At 43.5% G+C, this 20,886-nt stretch overlaps 1 protein-coding gene, 1 long non-coding RNA gene and 1 pseudogene across 3 annotated transcripts; 1 reads left to right on the forward strand and 2 right to left on the reverse strand.

Annotated features, from left to right (window-relative positions):
- The window catches only part of LOC121395382, a 66,705-nt pseudogene extending 49,979 nt beyond the window's left edge, over positions 1-16,726 (reverse strand).
- LOC121395386 lies at positions 1,577-4,987 on the reverse strand. Its single transcript, XR_005962449.1, has 3 exons — positions 4,468-4,987; positions 2,775-2,841; positions 1,577-1,626 (listed from the first exon to the last, which is right to left on the reverse strand). It is a non-coding gene; the product is annotated as an uncharacterized LOC121395386 (long non-coding RNA).
- Positions 8,723-14,333, forward strand: LOC121395381. Of its 2 annotated transcripts, none has more exons than XM_041568775.1 (2): positions 8,723-10,013; positions 12,383-13,293. In XM_041568775.1, the coding sequence occupies exons 1-2, from the start codon at positions 9,509-9,511 to the stop codon at positions 13,276-13,278; spliced, it is 1,401 nt and encodes a 466-aa protein (XP_041424709.1). In that variant the 5' UTR covers positions 8,723-9,508; the 3' UTR covers positions 13,279-13,293. The 2 variants fall into 2 exon arrangements, with proteins under 2 accessions (XP_041424709.1, XP_041424710.1); XM_041568776.1 differs by lacking the exon at positions 12,383-13,293 and adding an exon at positions 13,336-14,333 and having other exon boundaries at positions 9,358-10,013.
- Positions 16,727-20,886: the final 4,160 nt, after the last annotated feature.

Genomic DNA, 20,886 nt, shown 5'->3' on the forward strand with positions numbered 1-20,886 from the left:
TTCAGCTTGAGTTGACGAACAGATGGCCGGACATCTCCTTCAGGATTTTTTGGTAGACAGTAGAATTCATGGTTCCATCTATCACAGCAAGTCTTCCAGGTCCTGAAGCAGCAAAACAACCCCAGACCATCACACTACCACCACCATATTTTACTGTTGGTATGATGTTCTTTTTCTGAAATGCTGTGTTACTTTTACGCCAGATGTAACGGGACGCGCACCTTCCAAAAAGTTCAACTTTTGTCTCGTCGGTCCACAAGGTATTTTCCCAAAAGTCTTGGCAATCATTGAGATGTTTTTTAGCAAAATTGAGACGAGCCTTAATGTTCTTTTTGCTTAAAAGTGGTTTGCGCCTTGGAAATATGCCATGCAGGCCGTTTTTGCCCAGTCTCTTTCTTATGGTGGAGTCGTGAACACTGACCTTAAATGAGGCAAGTGAGGCCTGTAGTTCTTTAGATGTTGTCCTGGGGTCTTTTGTGGCCTCTCGGATGAGTTGTCTCTGCGCTCTTGGGGTAATTTTGGTCGGCCGGCCACTCCTGGGAAGGTTCACCACTGTTCCATGTTTTTGCCACTTGTGGATAATGGCTCTCACTGTGGTTCGCTGGAGTCCCAAAGCTTTAGAAATGGCTTTATAACCTTTGAAATTGAACTCAGGTGTGATAAACCACAGTTAAGTTATTTTTTAACAAGGGGGGCAATCACTTTTTCACACAGGCCCATGTAGATTTGGAGTTTTTTTTCTCCCTTAAACCTTCATTTAAGAACTGCATTTTGTGTTCAATTATGTTATCTTTGACTAATAGTTAATGGTTTTTGATGAGCAGAAACATTTAAGTGTGACAAACATGCAAAAGAATAAGAAATCAGGAAGGGGGCAAATAGTTTTTCACACCACTGTATATCCTGGGTGATAACGTTCACAGAGTCATTCAAGACACAGTATATATTAATGAAGATATTGATATGTTAACTACACTTTTACTTATCTATATTGTTTGTAAGAAATATGTCCAGGCTGAGAACTTCTACACAAGTCACTTATTCATATATGAATGAAGACACTGATCTTTTTTCACACATTTATTTTGCACTATTTAAAGACAAATACCACTATTTAATGGTTTAATATGGACATATGCACATCAGAATAAGCGGTTCTACTTTTTTATATACTGTATGTTATTACACACACAATTACACATATCATTGCACAACCGCACAGAAGTCGGACAATAGTTTATTAACACAAACTCCGGCAACACTTGAAACAAACAGAAGTTCCGGTAAGCACGCTGGGACCATTACCATGGTTACAGGACGCTCTATATATGTGTATATATATGTGTATATATATATGTGTATATAGCGATGAATTCCACTGTGTATGCATAGAGGAATAAATAATTAATTGGAAATATCGGAGTGCATATCTTCTTCATCACATTTTGATATAGCACCCATTTGTTCCGAGTCAGAGTGCGTGTGTGTGCGTGTGAGTGTGAGTGTGTGTGTGGGCTTGTATACTGCATATTGTCAAATTGAACAGCTCCATTCAAAATGCAACTGCTTCACTTACTTTCATAAAGGGAAAAGACTCCAGCCTTTCCATCAAGATCGGTAAGAGAACTAGACGGAAAGGAACCACGGTTAAGGCAATGTTCAAGGATAATTAATACGTGTAAGGTGCCATTCGGGCTGCATGCAAAAGTGCCCTCCAGTGGTGAAACTGCCAGAATCTATTCTTAGTTTTACCAACCAAAACATGTCTGAAACATGAAAATACCTGTTTTTTTTAATAATATTTAGCATTCCTTAAATCTATATTTGAATAGTAAAATAGCCAGTTAAAGACAAAGAGGAAACATAAGAAAGGAACAGTGGAGTGAATAAACTGGAAAATAGAAAGGAACGAAAAACAAAGACAATAACATCTAACAAACATGCCTGATTGGTCTAAAAAGGAATTCTCTGTTACTAGGGATGCACCAAATCCTGGATTCGGTTTGGGATTCGCCCAAATCCAAGGAATTTTTTATCAGTATTCAACCAAGAGTCTAGGCGAACCAAATCTTAACCCTACAGAACTGAGATTATCCAGGATTCGGTTGGGGATTTGGCCTTTTTCAGCAGGATTCGGATTACTTGAACCCGGTCAAACCTAATCCTAATTTGCAGATGTAAATTAGGGGTGGGAAGGGAAATCACGTGACTTTTTCTCACAAAATAAGGAAGTAAAAAAGAATGTTTTCCACTTTTTCCTTTCCTGCACTAATTTGCTTTTGCTTTTGCAGGTCGAATCTTTCACAAAGGATTTGGGGATTCAGCCAAATAGTGAATTAGTTGCATCCCAAGTATCAGGTACTTCCACCTAAGTGCCGGCTATTCAGACACAGAAGGCGGCTTCTGTATTTTCCAGTACCCCTGGATTCGGCACCGAACCCTAAAAAGCACCCCTATCTGTAACCACACTTTTACACCCATATACTGTTTCATCATCCCCAAACCCCCTAAAGAGTTCCCCCCATATATCTCTACCCTTAGGTCTTTATCTTAACACTATCCTAACCCACCTCACTACCATCCTTCATCTCACCTCACAGTTGGGTTCACATAAGGCCCATGATAATCAACATAAAGCATTTAAAAAGTTCCATCTTTAATAAGCAAAGCAGCCAGCCTGGAACAATGTGATGGATAAGTGAGAAGAAGATTTGAGAAAGGGGAGTGTGACAAAGAGGTGCCAGGTGGAAACAGACCCATGTACAGATACTTACTCATCCCAGGGGCGGCCATGGCTATTCTGGAAATTACAACTTGGCTGATTCCCTTGATAGTAGCTTTCTAGATTTACAATGCAAAAGTAGATATTGTATTAATGAACAATGGATAGAGGAAAGGGGAAGAATGATTTACAGTTCATAATGAGAGCTATTTATGGGCAGAAAAGGACACATGACACATGACTGTGAAATATCAAAAAAGCAAGGCTGATCCTATGCATCAAATTGTGCTCTCAATTCATAGGGGCAAATTTACTAACCTCAGAAAATTCGCCAGCAACGGCTTCGCTCACAGCGCAACACTTCGACAGGCGTAGATTTGCCAGGACAATGCTAATTCACTAAAATCTGAAGTTGCGTCCAGGGCGCCGAACGCAGGCGAAGTTGCGCTAGCGTTAATTCGGCAAGCAGAGCGAAGTTGCACTAGCGTTGGCTAATTTGCATCTATTCTATTGCACTTCACCTGGTCTGAGGTTGCAAAGGCAAGTCTAGCGCAAGAGTTAACGTTCAGTAAAATGTGCATCTTAGTGAATTTGCGAAGTAACGCTCTTTTGCCAGAGGGAAAATTCACCTGGCGTTTGAGTGCGAAGTACCGCTAGAGTCCATCTCCTTCGCTAGCGAAGTTACGCCTGAGCCCGTTAGTAAATCGGCAAAGTACCGGAATGACGTCACGCTGGCAAATTTTCACCAGCATTAGTCGCTTTGCCCTTTAGTAAATTTGCCCCATAGAGAGGCTGCCCTGGCATGTGTCTGGAACACTGTACATGCTCAGTATGAGCTGCTGTTGGGAATCTTCGGGGTTATCAGAATTCATCCAAACATCAGCAGAAACTGAGGATACATTTGAAACAGAAGCCGACAGAGTTGATTATTAAAGGGGTGGTTCTACAGCAAATTGTCATATACAGGTATGGGATCTCTAACTTGGTAACCGGATATGCAAAAAGCTCAGAATTCTGGGAAGGCCATATCCCATAGGGTCCAGGCTAAGCAAATCATTTTAAAAAGTATTTCCTTTTTCTCTGTAACAGTAAAATAGAACCTTGTACAGGTTTGGCGTCCCAAGAATGCTTAGGACCTGGGGTTTCTGGATTACAGATCTTTCCATAATTTGGATTCGGATACGTTAAGGGTACCAGAAAATTATTTTAACATTAAATAAACCCAATAGGCAGGTTTTGCTTCCAAAAGGATTAATTATAATTTGGTTCAAGTACAAGAATGTAGTAGGACAGAGAAAAAGGAAATCTTGTTTAAAAATGTGGATTCTTTGGATAAAATGGAGTCTATGGGATATGGCCTTTCTGTAATTCAGAAATTTCTGGATAACGGATCCCATACCTGTACTTGATGGTAATCAAGCTGACTGAATCCGTATTGGTGGCAAAAATGCTTTTTTTTGTAGACTTGAGTTAAGGTGGCCATACACAGGGAGATGCAGCCGCGATTTAATGGGATTTTTAACCCTGCCCGACTTTCCGACAGATATCGATTGGGGACGCCCGTCGGATGGCCCCACACACAGGCCAATAAGCTGCTGACTCGGTCTGTCAGCAGCTTTTATCGGCCCGTGTATGTGGGCCTTTATAGTGAACCAAAATAATAGATCTCCTAACTGTAATTAACTAGTCATTTATACTTATAGAAAGTTCTTTTAGTTGTACAATTAAACATTTTTCAGCCTTACCCTTGAGTGTCCCAATATATTATCATTTTCGTCAGTAACTGCAATGCTGTTAAGAATCTCCCTAATCAAAGCACAAAAATAACCTGCATAAACCTCAACATTTTCATGGGCAACAAACGATTCCAAAGAGATAAATAAGAATGTATGGGTTGTGTTACAGTTAAAATAATGTATGTAATGTTGACTAGAATTTGCACTTTAACTGCAGTATAATCTTTCAACTCAGTTCTTTTAACAAACATCCCTCTCGTTGTTGTTGGCTGTGTGCAGAAATGTACTGAATTATGTGCAGGAAACAACATTTTCTGTGCAAAATGGAAGAGCAGTGGCTTTGTTGCAAGAACTTTTACAGTGGAAATGCACATTAGTGTTATCTTTGGGGGGCAAAGTGTCCAACTATATCCCCCCTTCTTCTCAGTTCAGCTGCCATATGTGTGCATGGTACACCCCCTTGTTCAACATGAGTGCAATGAACAGGGCTTGTGCTCAACATACTTTTTGCCTATTGTTTTAATTAAAGGGGTGGTTCGCCTTAAAGTTAACGTTGACTGTGATGTAGAGAGTGTTATTCTAAGACCATGTGCAATTGGTTTTCATTTTTTATTATTTGTGGTTTTTGAGTTATTTTGCTTTTTATTCAGCAGCTCTCCAGTTTGCAGTTTCTGCAATGTAATTTCTAGGGTCCAAATTACCCTAGCAACCATGCACTGATTTGAATGAGAGACCGGAATATGAATAGTAGAGGCCCTGAATAGAAAGATGAGTAATAAAAAGTAGTAATAACAATAAATGTGTAGCCTTACAGAAAATGTGAAAGCTGGAAAGAGTCAGAAGAAGGCAAATAATTGTAAAGCTATAATAAATAATGAAGACCAATTGAACACTTTCTTAGAATTGGTTATTCTAGGACATACTATAAGTTAACCACCCCTTTAAGAAAATATTTATTTTTTCAGTGGGTTTTTTTTCCCCATTTCTTGAGCTAAACAAAGCAAATAGGGGAACCAAAGCTACTCCATGTTTGGTCCATGTAAGGTAGATAATTAAATTACCAGTATACAACTCCTTTCCTTTGATTTCTCCTGCAACTGTTTTGGCAGGAGTCCATTATTCAGGGGGATTATCTGTGCACTGGGAATCTAAACATGGAGTAGTTTTAGTTTCCCTGTTTAGCTAGAGAAATAACAAAAAACATAGATTTTTTATTGGTATACAATATGGTCAGCACCAGCCATATTCATTGCACTTGTGTTGAACAAGGGAGTATACTGCCCCTTTAACACACCCAGACATGCTTATGCCCCCAACAGGGTTGGACTGGGCCAATGGGAGAAAACCTTGTGGGCTCTGGCCATTGTGGGCCCTGCCAACTCAGGACCACTGCCTGGCTGGGATCTGCAAGCCCACCTTCCCTACTGGCTGATATCTGCGGATCCACCCTTCCTGCCGACCACCCCAGCGGGCCAGAATTCACAGAAACCCCCCCACACACACACACGATTGCTGGGATCCACAAAAAAAGGGGGTTCATTCACATGCGGATATCCCTATTAGCTTAATATGGTTTCCTTTAAAGGAAAAGTAAACATTAAAAACAAGCGAATGAAAAATTGATGAAAGTGCTTTTCTAAGCACTTTTGCAATGTACATTCATTATTTATGTGTTTTTAATTCCAAGATATTAAAGGATACATGTACTGTTAACATGAATGGATTTTTGTACAACTGCTCCACTTGCTGGTCATTTTCTGACCATCTGACCAAGTATTCAAGGAAGTTGAGAAAGAAAGAGACTGCTCTGATGTTCTTTGAGAAAGTTTTCTAATTTTTTTTCCTAAGCAGAAGAACATCACCTCTTTATTTCTTCTGACAACTTTTAGTTTGAGAGCGACATTGTGGGACAATTTGCAATTGGTTTTCATTTTTTATTATTTATTGCTTTTTGAGTTATTTAGCTTTTTACTCATCAGATCTCCAGTTTACAATTTCAGTAATCTGGTTACTATGTTCTGATTTACCTTAGCAACCATGCATTGATTTGAATAACAGACTGGAATATGAATAGGAGAGGCTTGAATAGAAAGATGAGTAATACAAAGTAGCAATAATAATACATTTGTAGCCTTACAGAGCATTCGATTTTAGATGGGGTCAGTGACTCCTATTTGAAAACTGTAAAGAGTCAGAAGAAAGGCAAATAATTAAAAACTTGTAAAAAAAGAAAAAAAGGTGGCCAATTGAAAAATTGCTTAGATTTAACCATTCAATCACATACTAAAAGTAAACATAAAGGTGGACCACCCCTTTAACATGCTCACCTGTTTTCTACCTGTAGGTTAAAAGCAACCTGTAGCAAAAACATTGGGTGTCCTAATTTGTGGCCTGTACCTGTAGAACTGAAGCATGCACCCTGTAATGGCCATTCCGCCAGGGACTTGGAAAGACATTCTTCCAATCAGATTCATTTTGTCCCCGGTGTCCGGATGAAAAGCAGAATCATAAAGCTTCTTGGCATAATGCAGTTGTTCCTGGTGGCACAGAACCTGCTCTGAGAAAAAGAGATGTATAATTATCCCCAGCATACTACACACAGAAACTGCACCTAATTAGCACCTATGATAAATTACAGGATGCTACGAAAAGCGTAAGGTGGGTCATACGGGGTCAGTATGTACTATTCTTAATATGTTATTCAAATATAATTTGGGCTTTTTAATTGATTATGAGTCAATGGACATATATCTTAGATAAATGGCTATTACATACAGAGACTGAATCTCAAAGGACAAAAAAAGTGTAAATCACTGAGGGGGGCTAGGCAAATGTACGGCACCCCCCAGTGAGTGTAATCACTTACCTGATTCCCCAGGCTGGTGCTCCTTTTAGCAGAAAACTACACCGGTCTTAAGGTGGCCATACATTATAAGATATTTCCCCAATATGCCCACCAAAGGCAGGGCGATATCAGGCTAATACGACTGCTCGGCCTTAGGGCCAAATAATCAGATTACAATGAAGGGAATAGGTGCCGAGAGAACAAGGTCCGCATCAACTAGCCGTCTAAAGGACTTGAATCGGCATCTTAAATCTGCCTGGGTACAGCCACCTTTTACAAGCACCACAATTGCGGGGGGATGTCAAACATTTGTGCCCCCCATTGATTTACACTTTCTCCTTTAAAGGGGTTGTTTACCATCCATCACTTTTTTCAGTTCAGTTGGTTTCAGATAATTTCCAGCAATAAAGACTTTTTCCAATTACTTAATTTTCTATGTGTGACCGTCTTTCTAATATTGAAGTGTAAAGTTTCATTTTTCACCTTCCAAAGCAGCTATGGGGGGGTCGCCGACCCTGTAAACTGTTCTCAGTTGATACATTTTTTACCACTTACCTGCAGGAATCCACAAGCTGTTTTGCTCTATCCAATTCCTGTCCTGGGATCTGTAATGTTAAATAAGTGCTTCAACCTCCCCACAAATGTACTTTGGTCCCATCGGGGAGCATCAATGTTGAATTTAGCGATCTCCGTTGCCATAGTGGTCCTTTCCTTTACCTGAAATACAAACATTCTGCAATCTTATCCAATTCTAAAACAATATTAATGAAATGTTTGTTTCCAGCTGAAAAAGTAACTGTAGAAGAAGCAGACCCTGCTTAGTGTAGAGTCCTGCGCGGAAGCAATTTCTAAGACCCGGACCCAACACCACAACCTAAACCCGGATATTTACCCACTTTGATACACTACCCGACCCACAACTGCCTTATCCGGAACCCTCGACCACCATCAAACAGGAAGTGATGGTGCTACACCCGGAAGTGACGTCATCAAAAGTGGGCGGGACAGAAATAAGTTTTGTAAAACTTTCAAAGGAGTAAAATATAGACAATATTACATAAGATAATTAAGATAAGAAATTTAGATGAGACCTGCAACTCCGCAGACCCGCGGGTATCCCCGCACCTGAAAATCCTCCCCTCATACACAACACAGTGCATGCTCACAGGGAGAGTCACCAATGGGAGGAAAGAGGCCCACCTAGGGTCGAGGTGAGTTTAGGCTGGGCCCCCTCCCCCGCTAGATGTGTATTGGGAGTATCGGCCCTGTCTGCCCCCACTCCCTATCACAGGGAGTTTACAACAATAGGGCCCCCTTTTCGGCGGGAAAAAAGGGGGCGGGCTGAAGGGCGGAACCAGGGGGCAGGTAAGCCAGGAAGGGGTTTTTAAGGAGGAGCAGGAGGCCAGTAAAACATAACCTGTTTTTTCTTTCAGAGAGGACACTTACCGGTACGCTGCCAGCTTCGTTGAAGATGGAGAGAGGAAGATTCACTGCGCCGAGAAGGAGAGTGCTGCGTCCTCAGAGGTTCCGTGACGAAGAGGAGGTCGGCCAAGTCCACGGTTCCGGTGCGAAGAGGAAGGTAAATTTCTCCCCTCTAGCTGGACGCTCCAACAGGCGACGCAGGATGATGGAGGTCATCACTGGAGAAGACGCCGCCAGCAGCCACGGACCGGAGGAAGAGTTCGGAGGTAGCGGGTCGGAAGAAGATGGCGGCGGTACGGAGTTGCAGGCATCGCGAGACTTGGATGACGTCATCGCACCGGAAGTAGGTAAGGGAGCCGGAGCGGTCCACACCGCTAAGGGCCCTATTACTCCCAGCCACATATTCCCACAGCCGGGGGAGAAGGAGAAGGAATACCCCAGGCAGCACCCAAGGGGCCCCAAATCTGCTCACCACGCCTGCCCACCAACGATCGGGGAGCTTTTACGTCACGGGGCAAGGCACCAACCAGGGGCCCTAGGTTATTGAAACCCCGCCAGACAAACCCCATCTCCGCCCGAACAGGGAACCCCCCTCCCAGTAGCCAGAGGGGGGTCCCTCCAAGTAGCACGGGCCGGGGACCAGGGAAACGCGGGGGGAAAAGCCAGGCCCGCCCCAACAACCCCAGCAGTCCAGCACCCACAGCTCCCCCGACCCATAGGAATGCCCATAGAGGGGGAGGGAGCTGGGAACAGGAGCAGGGCTCGGACGAAGGAGAATGGGGGATGGAGGCAGAATCCACCCCAAACCAATCTAGGGCAAGGCACCCAGGACCTTTCCCAAGGGGGGGAGGGAACTCCAGGCCCAGGGGAACAGGTGGTCACTCGTATTTTCAAACCTCAAGACACCGGAGCCAGCCACAGTGGTCTGGGGAGTATGACCAATGGGAAGATGATGACTCTTGCTATTTTATCGAGGAATACAATTACGAGGATGATTGTGAATTTTTTCCTGCAAGCAGCCACGGGCATCGGCAAAGGAGGCCAGTAAAAGGAATGTGGCAGGAAGACATTGGTTACGGAAATAACCGGGTGCCAAGTTTTTATTTTAGAAACCGAGAGGAGGAGGAGAGTTGGATCCAATGGAGAAAGGAGAGAGAGCAGAAGGGAGAGGAGGAAGCAGGACCTTCAAGACGGCAGGAAGGAAGGGAGAGGGCTTCATCCAGTACAGAAGGGCAGTCTTCACAGAACGGCGACAGGACCAAGGTGCCTACACGGAAGACTACTATGGGTGAGTTGAGTATTTCTTTTGATTCAGAATCTGATGTTGAGGGGTCAGATAGTGAGACCGAGGGAGGAAAGATATTATCATTAATGAAAAAATTCTTTAGAGGAAAAGGGAAAGAAAAAGGTTTAGGAAAAACAAAGGAAAGTAGTCAGTCAATGGTTATAGTTGGAGCAGCAGATACTTACGCATGCGCGTTGACAGAAACAGCAGATCACTTGCCGAGGAAAACTAGGAAAAATATTGAGGCTGGAAAATTTGTGGATATCTATGAGTTGACTAGGGAAGCTGTTCAGGCAAAGGAGGACGGGGTGAAAACCGAAGAGAAAGAAAAAAAGGGAAAACAATTTTCGATTGGTTGAAGGGATTCTTGGTTTTTGCAAGCGTGTACTTAGAGAAAAAACCAGAACAATGTTTGAATATTATAAAGTACATAGACACAATAGTCGATACATATTTGTTTTATAAAGGCTCTTCATGGTCGGATTACGACAGGGCCTTTAGAAAGAAGATATTGAGTAGCAAGGTCTTGTCCTTTGGACAAAAGGATATAGATTTGTGGACGAGATTGGTTTCAAAAGATAATGGTTCAGCTGGCAATGGCAATAAAGGGTCATATGCTTTTAAGCCCAGAAACATCTGTTTTGCGTACAACGAGAAAAGGTGTACTAGGGGCTATGCGTGCAGGTTTAAGCATTCTTGTTTGGCTTGTGGATTTTCTCATGCGGTATCTGACTGTAATAAAAAGAAAGAAGGTCAGATAAACAGGCAGCCTTTTCGAGCAGCTTACCAGAAGAGCGGAAACGCCAATACAAACAGCCAGGCTAAGTAAAGAGTTGGCAAGTTACCCAGACAAGGAAGCCGCAAAATTTTTAACAAAAGGTTTTTTGGAAGGTTTTAGGATCCCAGTTTTACACCCTCCCCCACCCAGCAAAGTTTTTAAAAATTTAAAATCGGCTAGTCGACATACCGAAGTTTTGAAGCAAAAAATCGAAAAAGAAATAAAAGCAGGGAGAATGGCAGGACCATTTGAGGACTCGCCTATTGAGGGGCTAGTAGTGTCACCTTTAGGTATAGTCCCAAAAAAGGAGTCAGGAAAATTTAGAATGATACAGCACCTTTCATATCCAGATGGTGAGTCGGTGAATGATGCTTTAGATGAGGAACAGTGTAAAGTACAATATCAGTCTTTCAATGAGGCATTGGAAATAGTTAGGAGTCAAGGAAAAGGGGCATTGTTGGCAAAGGTAGACATCGAATCTGCATTTAGGTTGTTACCCTTACATCCAGAAAGCTTTAGATTGACAGGTTGTCATTTTCAGGGAGCATTTTATGTCGACCTATGTCTACCCATGGGCTGCGCAATCTCTTGTTCATTTTTTGAGACTTTCAGCACCTATTTGCATTGGCAGTTGTATAAAAGATCAGGCAACAAAGCTATAGCTCACTATTTGGACGACTTCCTGATCATAGGCCCCAGACGCTCTGCAATCTGTCAAGACACATTAGCAATATTTCTGAATATGTTGAAGGAATTAGGAGTGCCAGTGGCTGTTGACAAAACAGTACAACCAACCACAAAGTTGACCTTTTTGGGTATTGAGATTGATACAGGGGCCAAAATGTGTAGATTACCAAAAGAAAAGGTAGTAAAAACTAGGCAAGCAGTTAGGAGATTGGAAGCAGCGAATAAAGTATCACTGAGGGAAATGCAACAAGCCCTAGGTTTATTGAATTTCGCATGCAGGATAATACCAATGGGTCGCATTTTTAACAGGAGATTGGAAAAATCCACATCAGGGGTTAATAAACCATTTCATAAAATAAGGGTCACAAAGGAAATGAAAGCAGATTTGAAAATATGGAACTGTTTCTTATCTAAATTCAATGGTGTCAGGTTATGGTTAGCAGAAGCACAAATTAATCAGGAGGTAGAGCTTTTCACAGATGCAGCCGGGAGCGTAGGCTTTGGAGCTTACTTGGCAGGGAAATGGTGTGCGGCCAGGTGGCCGCAAGCATGGCATGACAAAGGTCTGACAAAGAATTTGACATTGTTGGAGTTATTCCCAATCTTGGTAGCATTAGAGCTTTGGGCAGAAGATTTGAAGGATAGGGCAATTAAGTTCTTTTCTGATAACATGGGAGTGGTCCACGCAGTGAATAACCTGTCATCAGACTCAACCCCAGTAATTGGACTACTAAGACATCTGGTTCTGATTTGTATGAGGTTTAATATATCGTTCAGAGCCCAACATGTACCAGGGGTAGAAAACACTATAGCAGATGCCTTGTCTAGAGAAAAGTGGGATATGTTCTTTAAGTGCGCTCCATATGCGGAAAAATCAGCTTACGCATGCCCTGAAAATTTATGGCAGCTCGTGACCCCCTCTTAGAAGAATTGTGTGAAAGGGCAGTATCCGAAAAGACTCTTTCCAGCTACAAAAAGGCCAGGAAGAGATGGCAAATATTCTGCAGAAGCGGTAAGAGCAATCAAGGCACTAAGGATTTGGTGTCATTTTTAATGGTCCTGTACAGAGAAGGAAAGTCAAGAGCAGGAGCCAGCAACGCATTAGCCGCAATTTCTCATTTTTCCATAGTAAAGGGTAGGGCAGATATCACACATGATCCATTAGTTAGGAAAATAATGAAGGGATGGGCAAGAGTTGAAGGCCCCAGGGTCGATAAGAGAGAACCCATAATCGAATGCAGACTAAAAATGATTATGAACTCTCTTGAGGAGGTGTGTTCAGACCAATTTGAATGTATTTTGTTTAGAGCAGCCTTCGCTCTGGCTTTCGGAGGAGCATTTAGGATAAGCGAATTGGTCCCCCCATCCAAGAAGGTAACAGATAAAGGTTTAATGTATAGCCAGGTTTTGTTACAGGACAGGAAGTTGTTAGTTTACATCAGTAGATCAAAAACAGATCAGTTGGGTAAGGGCAGATGGTTCAGTATAGAAAAAACTTCGAGGATAACATGCCCGGTCAAGGCCTTGCAGGATTACATAGGGATGCGCCCAGCAGGGGGGCACCTTTTGTTAATTCACAGGGACTTATCCCCCATGTCAGCATTTCAATTTAGGCAAGTGCTCAAAAAGGCAGTCATTGCGAATGGATGGGATCCTAAAAAATTTGGATCACATTCATTCAGGATCGGGGCAGCAACAGAAGCAGCAATGAGGGGAGAAACAGAGGATAGGATAAAAGGGATTGGGAGGTGGAAATCAAAAGCATACAAAAAATACATACGCCCCATAAATGTAACACAGTAGTAGTCCTACAATTTTTTAACCTACCCCCCCCCTTTTTTCTTTGGTTTGTTGCTGCAGGGGAAAAAGCTACCTGCAACATTTTGATCATAGGCCACTCCTTTATTTTTTGGGCAAGACAGCATGCAGCAGGCAAGCAGTTGGGGTTACCGGAGGAACACATGAAGATTACATGGCAGGGGTGGAGAGGCATGAAGTGGGAACAAATGAGAGGCCGGTTGTATAGTTCAATACAGAAGTTCAAGTTCATAAACCTGGTGATAGTACATGCTGGGGGAAATGACCTTACGTCAATCAAAACCCCGGCGTTGATAGAAAGCATGAGAAAGGACTTGGAGGATTTAATGTCCAGCAACAAGATAGGGGGAGTTGCTTGGTCAGACATCATACAGAGGGGAGAATGGCGAGGAGCAGTTTCCCCCCAGGGCATCGAAAGAGCCAGGAAAAAAGTAAACCGGGCCATGCACAAGATCATGTGTTCCTCAGGTAACGGGGTAATTAGACATGACAATATAAGGTACCGACAAACACAGCTTTTTAGAAAGGATAAAGTACATTTGACAGAGGAAGGTTTGGATTTGTTCTGGGAAAACTTCAGGAATTATATAGAGGAATGGTGGAGGTCGCAAGAGGTCTAGGTGGGCCATGGAAAAGGATAGGTGGCACCCTTCCCTTCTTTTCCATTGGGTGGCATCAGTGCGGCTCCAGGAAGATGGATGGTTTTTCCAGTGAAGTGCAGGCCTACCCTCGGAAAGTCGCGAGTGTGGAGCAGACTTTGACTGCACGGTCTTGTCTGTGTCATGCGAGAGGCTGGGTTAGCGCCATTATTGCACATGATAGGGAGCAGGGGGATGGGCTACTGGTTGGTCAACAGAGGGCGCTCTGCCCCATTAACCCTGCTCTCTAAAATAACTGTTTGGTACGGTGTGGGCACCAGGCCCACGTTCTTGGCGATTATAGGAGCCGCAGCTGGTGGTCAGGGTGTACCTAGTCCTTGGCACATATATATATAACTTTGTTAATAAAATACGTGACCTCCACAGATTTTGCCACCTTAAGAAGTCTCCGTGTCGTTATTCAGGTTTTTTATTCAGGTTGGTGGTAAGCACAACGGAAGGGGGTAGGGGGTTCCTTAGCCTATGATAACATACTGTTCCCAAATGCCTAAACAATGATGAAAGAATTGAAAAGAATTGTGTAAAACTGGCAAAGGCACATTGATGACTGATTGTCTGCCAATGCTGTGAGCAGCTAAACACATTCCCAATTAGTATTGCTGTCCACACACAGGCAAATTGGTGTGTATGGGGATGGATGACTAATTGGATTAGCCTGATTTGTGCCAAAACAGATGTGTGTGTATATGGCCAGCTTCAGATCAACATCCAATCACACACAACTGACCTAGCCAGGCTTCTGCCCATGTTGCAATAGATGACCTTCACCCAAAAATATGCTGAGGGGAGCTCTACCTGTTCCGATATGGGGCTTCCTACTGAATAACCATTGAATCCAAGGGGGAGCAATTCGGCTTTATTCAGTACATCGATTAGTAGTATTTGCAGACACTGAGCCTCATTATCCAGCGCAGGATTCTCCATTATCAGGGCAGTTAATTGGAAACAGCAGAATAATGCATTGGGGCACAATATTCTATGGCTAGATACTTATGAGCAAGCTCACGTCACAGGTCATTATAAGTGAAGAGCTGCAGTGCTATTATACACTGGATTCTTTTTGTTCCAACTTGCAGACCCAGTAAACCACACAAAGACCAATGGTCTCTAAAACAATATACAGACACACACAGATCCAAACATGCTGTCCTTGCACGATGACATGTAGATCTGAACACACATTCACTCTTAAACATATACAGACACCTACAGGCCTCACCAGCTACGAGGAAGGAAAAAATATACTGGACTGAGAAAAAGGGGACCTAAAGGCTTTCAATTAATTTGTATTTTTTTCAGTACATCATTTTGATTAATTTTATTTAAAGCAGGCATGTCCACAGTGCGGGCCATTTTCAAATTTACACGGACCCTCAGCCTCCGTCATGAAATTAATAATAATGAGGCCCCCCAGCACAGTGAGATCAGGAATCCCATAGCAGTAATATTAAGGCACATTAGTGAACTGATCTGCCACTTGTCTATACTGCTGCCTGTGTGCTGAAGGTGTTAGCAATAGACACACACTGGCACGCGCTGTTTCCGCATACTTCTTTAGAGCTGAAGGTGTCAATAGACGTACTGACGTGCTTTTTTAAAAACGCCGCAAAAACGCCACGTCTGGCCTTGCCCTACAAATGCTAAAGAGAAAAAGCATTATGAAAAATAAAATTTCTTAAAAAAGGAAAATAACCCTCAGGGCACAGATGCCAATCGCTGCGCTTGTTTTGCCCTTCTTGAATAACAAGTTATACATATTAAGATTGTAACTTACAGAAAGTGCTGAATAGAAAGAGTTAAAGGGAGGCACATTGTAAAACAAGTGGAAAGCATCCGGCTGAACAATAATGATCAGCACAGCAATAAAACGCAAATATATATTTGTATTTCAATAATAATACATATTTAGAAGTCAGTCAGCTAGCAAGTAACCAGCACCATTGTATTTGCTCAAGTCACATGGCCACACAAAGGTAAGTGCCCCCTTGCCCTCTATACTGGTAACTATCACTTCATGTCAACTTTAATAAAAAACAAAAAACAGAAAAAAAGGCAAAAGGAAAACAGGATGAAGTGACTGCAGGAAGACAGACTTGTCTTTGGAAAAACTACAACTTCCTACATCCCCTATTGGGAAAGGGCACTCAGAGTTGCAGCTGTACAGGAATGTGACAGCCACCTGGCCACCATATCTCACTCTTATTGTTTCCTTTACTCACCGGGGACTCTACGCTGCCAGAGGCGCTGCTGGGAACGACCTGTGACAACAAAAGAGTCATCTTGCCGCTGTGTTCCCTTCCTCCTCTCAGCACCCAGTCCCTTCCCTTGTGCCTCTCCGACAGGAACACGGCTCCTGTACCAGGCACACAGGCAAGCTCCAACAAGCCCACCTATCTTGAAGGGAGAACGACCAGGCCACGCCTACCGGGAGCAGTCATTGGCCTTTTCTTTTAAAAGTTCACAAAGAGCCTATAGCTGATAGGCTGCTGCCGGCATTGGAAGTCGCCGATGATTGGTTATAAGTGCGTCGGAATCTGACAGCCATGTTGAGAGAGGCTGCTTGCTGCGTAAACTGTGGCCTCTTTTCATAAACAAGTTGGGTTTGACAGCGCGGGGTTGGTTTCTGATTACAATTCGCTTGCGACAGGGGACACCAAGTGAGACAAGACCTTTTTATTATAAACAGAAGCTTTCTCTTGTTCTTCTCCAGTCAAGGAGACAATGGACTGTAATAAAACAATGTCCCCAGTAGTATGAGGCCTTTGCACGGATACAGTTAGTGCGAGGGGTTTCTTTTGGGCCTTCTGGGGATCTGTAGTTCAGAAGCGGCTGGAGAGCTGCAGGTTAAAGTTTCTGTCCTACAGCTGCAGCCAATGCAATGACTGTCAGTCAGCGTGAGTGAGGCTAAAACAGCAGGTTAGGCTGCACCAGGTCCCTGGGCGTAGACGGCTTGTTTTCTTGTAGAAATCAGCTGACTTGGTTTAAAGGGACAGGATGTGGGAAGTCTTGTGCTCTCAGGAGTTTGTGTTGCTTTATGTAAGATTTCTCTTGATAAACTCTGTTGTCTCCGCTTCCAGCTTTGGTTTCAAGACTTGGAGAATATAGAGAGAATATATAGATTATAATAAAATATTTTATTAGATACTATCTTCATGCCATACATCATGGATGTTCAATCAGGTGCCCTCCAGCTCTTGTTTACCTGACACTCAAGGATCAAGCATTCTGGGAGTTGAGGTTATTTAATGATCAGCAGGTTTCATGTTCAACATCCCTGAATTATTTAACCCCCCCCCAACCCTTAGCTATGGCTCTCTCTCTGCTTTTTCCATCGGTCTCACTCCCCCGATTTTTCCATCTGTGTCTCTCTCTGCTTTCTCCGATTTTTCCATCTCTCTCTCTCTCTCTCTCTCTCTCTCTCTCTCTCTCTCCCGATATTTCCATCAGTGTCTCTCTCTGCTTTCTCCGATTTTTCCATCTGTCTCTCTCTCTCTCTATCCCCCGATAGTTCCATCTGTGTCTCTCTCTGCTTTCTCCGATTTTTCCATCTGTCTCTCTCCTTCCCCCAATTTCTCCATCTGTGTCTCTTTCTGCTTTCTCCGATTTTTCCATCTGTCTCTCTCCCTCCCCCAATCTCTCCATCTGTGTCTCTATCTGCTTTCTCCGATTTTTTTCATCTGTCTCTCCCTCCCCCAAATTTCCATCTGTGTTTCTCTCTGCTTTCTCCAACTTTTTACATCTCCATCTGTCTCTCTCTCCCTCCCCCCGATTTTTTCATCAGTGTCTCTCTCTGCTTTCTCCGATTTTTCCATCTGTCTCTCTCTCCCCCAATTTCTCCATCTCTGTCTCTCTCTGCTTTCTCCGATTTTTCCTTTTGTCTCTCTCTCTCCCTCCCCCAATCTCTCCATCTGTGTCTCTCTCTGCTTTCTCCGATTTTTCCATCTGTCTCTCTCCCTCCCCCAATTTCTCCATCTGTGTCTCTTTCTGCTTTCTCTGATTTTTCCATCTGTCTCTCTCCCTCCCCCAATCTCTCCATCTGTGTCTCTATCTGCTTTCTCCGATTTTTTTCACCTGTCTCTCTCTCCCCCAATTTTTCCATCTGTGCCTCTCTCTGCTTTCTCTGATTTTTCCATCTCCATCTGTCTCTCTCTCTCCCTCCCCCAATTTCTCCATCAGTGTCTCTCTCTGCTTTTTCTGATTCTTCCATCGGTCTCTCTGTCTCCCTCCCCCAATTTCTCCATCTGTGTCTCTCTCTGCTTTCTCCGCTTTTTCCATCTGTCTCTGTCTCCCTCCCCCAATTTCTCCATCAGTGTCTCTCTCTGCTTTTTCTGATTTTTCCATCTGTCTCCCGATTTTTCCGTCTGTCTCTCTCTGCTTTCTCCGATTTTTCCATCTGTCTCTCTGCCTCCCCCAATTTCTCCATCTCTGTCTCTATCTGCTTTCTCCGATTTTTTTCATCTGTCTCTCCCTCCCCCAATTTTTCCATCTGTGTTTCTCTCTGCTTTCTCCAACTTTTTACATCTCCATCTGTCTCTGTCTCCCTCCCCCGATTTTTCCATCTGTGTCTCTCTCTGCTTTCTCTGATTTTTACATCTCCATCTCGATCGCTCTCTCCCTCCCCAATTCTTCTATCAGTCTCTCTGTCTCCCTCGCCCGATTTTTTCATCAGTGTCTCTCTCTGCTTTTTCTGATTTTTCCATCTGTCTCCCGATTTTTCCATCTGTCTCTCTCTGCTTTCTCCGATTTTTCCATCTGTCTCTCTGCCTCCCCCAATTTCTCCATCTCTGTCTCTATCTGCTTTCTCCGATTTTTTTCATCTGTCTCTCCCTCCTCCGATTTTTCCATCTGTATCTCTCTCTGCTTTCTCTGATTTTTCCATCTCCATCTTGATCTCTCTCTCCCTCCCCAATTTTTAAATCAGTCTCTCTGTCTCCCTCCCCCAATTTCTCCATCTGTGTCTCTCTCTGCTTTCTCCGATTTTTCCATCTGTCTCTGTCTCCCTCCCTCAATTTCTCCATCAGTGTCTCTCTCTGCTTTTTATGATTTTTCCATCTCTCTCCCTCCCCCGATTTTTCCATCTGTCTCTCTCTGCTTTCTCCGATTTTTCCATTTGTCTCGCTGCCTCCCCCAATTTCTCCATCTCTGTCTCTATCTGCTTTCTCCGATTTTTTTCATCTGTCTCTCCCTCCCCCAATTTTTCCATCTGTGTTTCTCTCTGCTTTCTCCAACTTTTTACATCTCCATCTGTCTCTGTCTCCCTCCCCTGATTTTTCCATCTGTGTCTCTCTCTGCTTTCTCTGATTTTTACATCTCCAACTCGATCGCTCTCTCCCTCCCCAATTCTCAGTCTCTCTGTCTCCCTCCCCCGATTTTTTCATCAGTGTCTCTCTCTGCTTTTTCTGATTTTTCCATCTGTCTCTGTCTTCCTCCCCCGATTTTATCATCTGTGTCTCTCTCTGCTTTCTCCGATTTTCCCATCTGTCTCTCCCCCAATTTCTCCCTCTGTGTCTCTCTCTGCTTTCTACAACTTTTTACATCTCCATCTGTCTCTGTCTCCCTTCCCCGATTTTTCCTATCTGATCCCTATTGTAAGCAGCAGTCCTGTCCTGCTTTATGGCAGCTGAGATTCTAGCTATCTGTATAACAGAACATTCTGTCCCAATGGCTGCACAGATCCTATCTGATCCCCATTGTAAGCAGCAGTCCTGTCCTGCTTTATGGCAGCTGAGATTCTAGCTATCTGTATAACAGAGCATTCTGTCCTAGTGGCTGCACAGATCCTATCTGATCCCTATTGTAAGCAGCAGTCCTGTCCTGCTTTATGGCAGCTGAGATTATGGCAGGTGCTCACCTTGCCTCATGGCAGGAACGGCCCTGCCTGTATATAGAGTTGCCCTGTGGTTTTCCTCCTAAAGCTGCCACCCTAGACCCTCAATCCTGCCTTGTCACATAACATAAGACTATTGGAGAGATCCCCAGATGTAGAATTTGGTGTGTAGAATGCTCTGGCCTTGTATCTGGCAGGGTTTCTAAGACATTGTGCATAAAGCAATGGCCTTACTTGCCTTTAGGCCTGGATTTGTGGCGGGCCACAAAGACATGGGCCTACGGCAGCAAGATTTAAGGGGCAGCATGCAGCCCAGTTGGAATCTAAGAAGCACTAGGGATGCATAGGTTTAGACTGGGGGGCCCGGGGCCCACCGTGACTGCTGTCCAGGGGCCCCCCTCCGGCCCCCCTAGTGTAACGCACAGGCTCGCTCAAATCTAATTATATAGAGAGGGGTTCAGGCCCTGACGGGGGCCCATGAGGGTAGGGACCCCCCAGGTTCCGACACTGGGGATGCATATTCCTGTACACATAATCCCCAGTACACCGGCGCATGTGCACAGTCACATGCAAATTATTGAAAAATATTTTGACATGCATCAATTTTGAGGTGCGTCAAATATTTTTTTGTCGCAGCAGATTTTTCACTGGCAGTTTCACAAATTAGTTTGCGGTTGGTGAAACTTGGAAATTTGCCTTGAATCCATGCCTGACATATTTATTCACCCATCACTAGTCAGCAGTAGTCAGTCTCCAAACAATCCTTTCTTCTTTTGGCCGTACCTTAATCACCTTAAATGTGTATTCCTGGGATGAGTTCATAGGGCAAAGTAAAAAATAGTTGCACCACTGGCATGTAAACAACTAAACAATGCTCATTGTTACTGCTTAAATATAAAATATACAGATATCCTAAACTCAAATCCCAGTAATGACTTCATTTTGCCCCAGTAATTCATCCCAGGAATAACACAACAGTTAATAGTGCTGCTCCAGCAGAATTCTGCACTGGAATCCCTTTTTCAAAAGAGCAAATGGATTTTTTTATATTTAATTTTGAAATCTCACATAGGGCTAGACATGTCTCCCAGGTGTCCCCAGTCATGT

Source organism: Xenopus laevis, chromosome 7L, assembly GCF_017654675.1.
Source record: "Xenopus laevis strain J_2021 chromosome 7L, Xenopus_laevis_v10.1, whole genome shotgun sequence".
Classification (NCBI taxonomy): Eukaryota; Metazoa; Chordata; class Amphibia; order Anura; family Pipidae; genus Xenopus; species Xenopus laevis.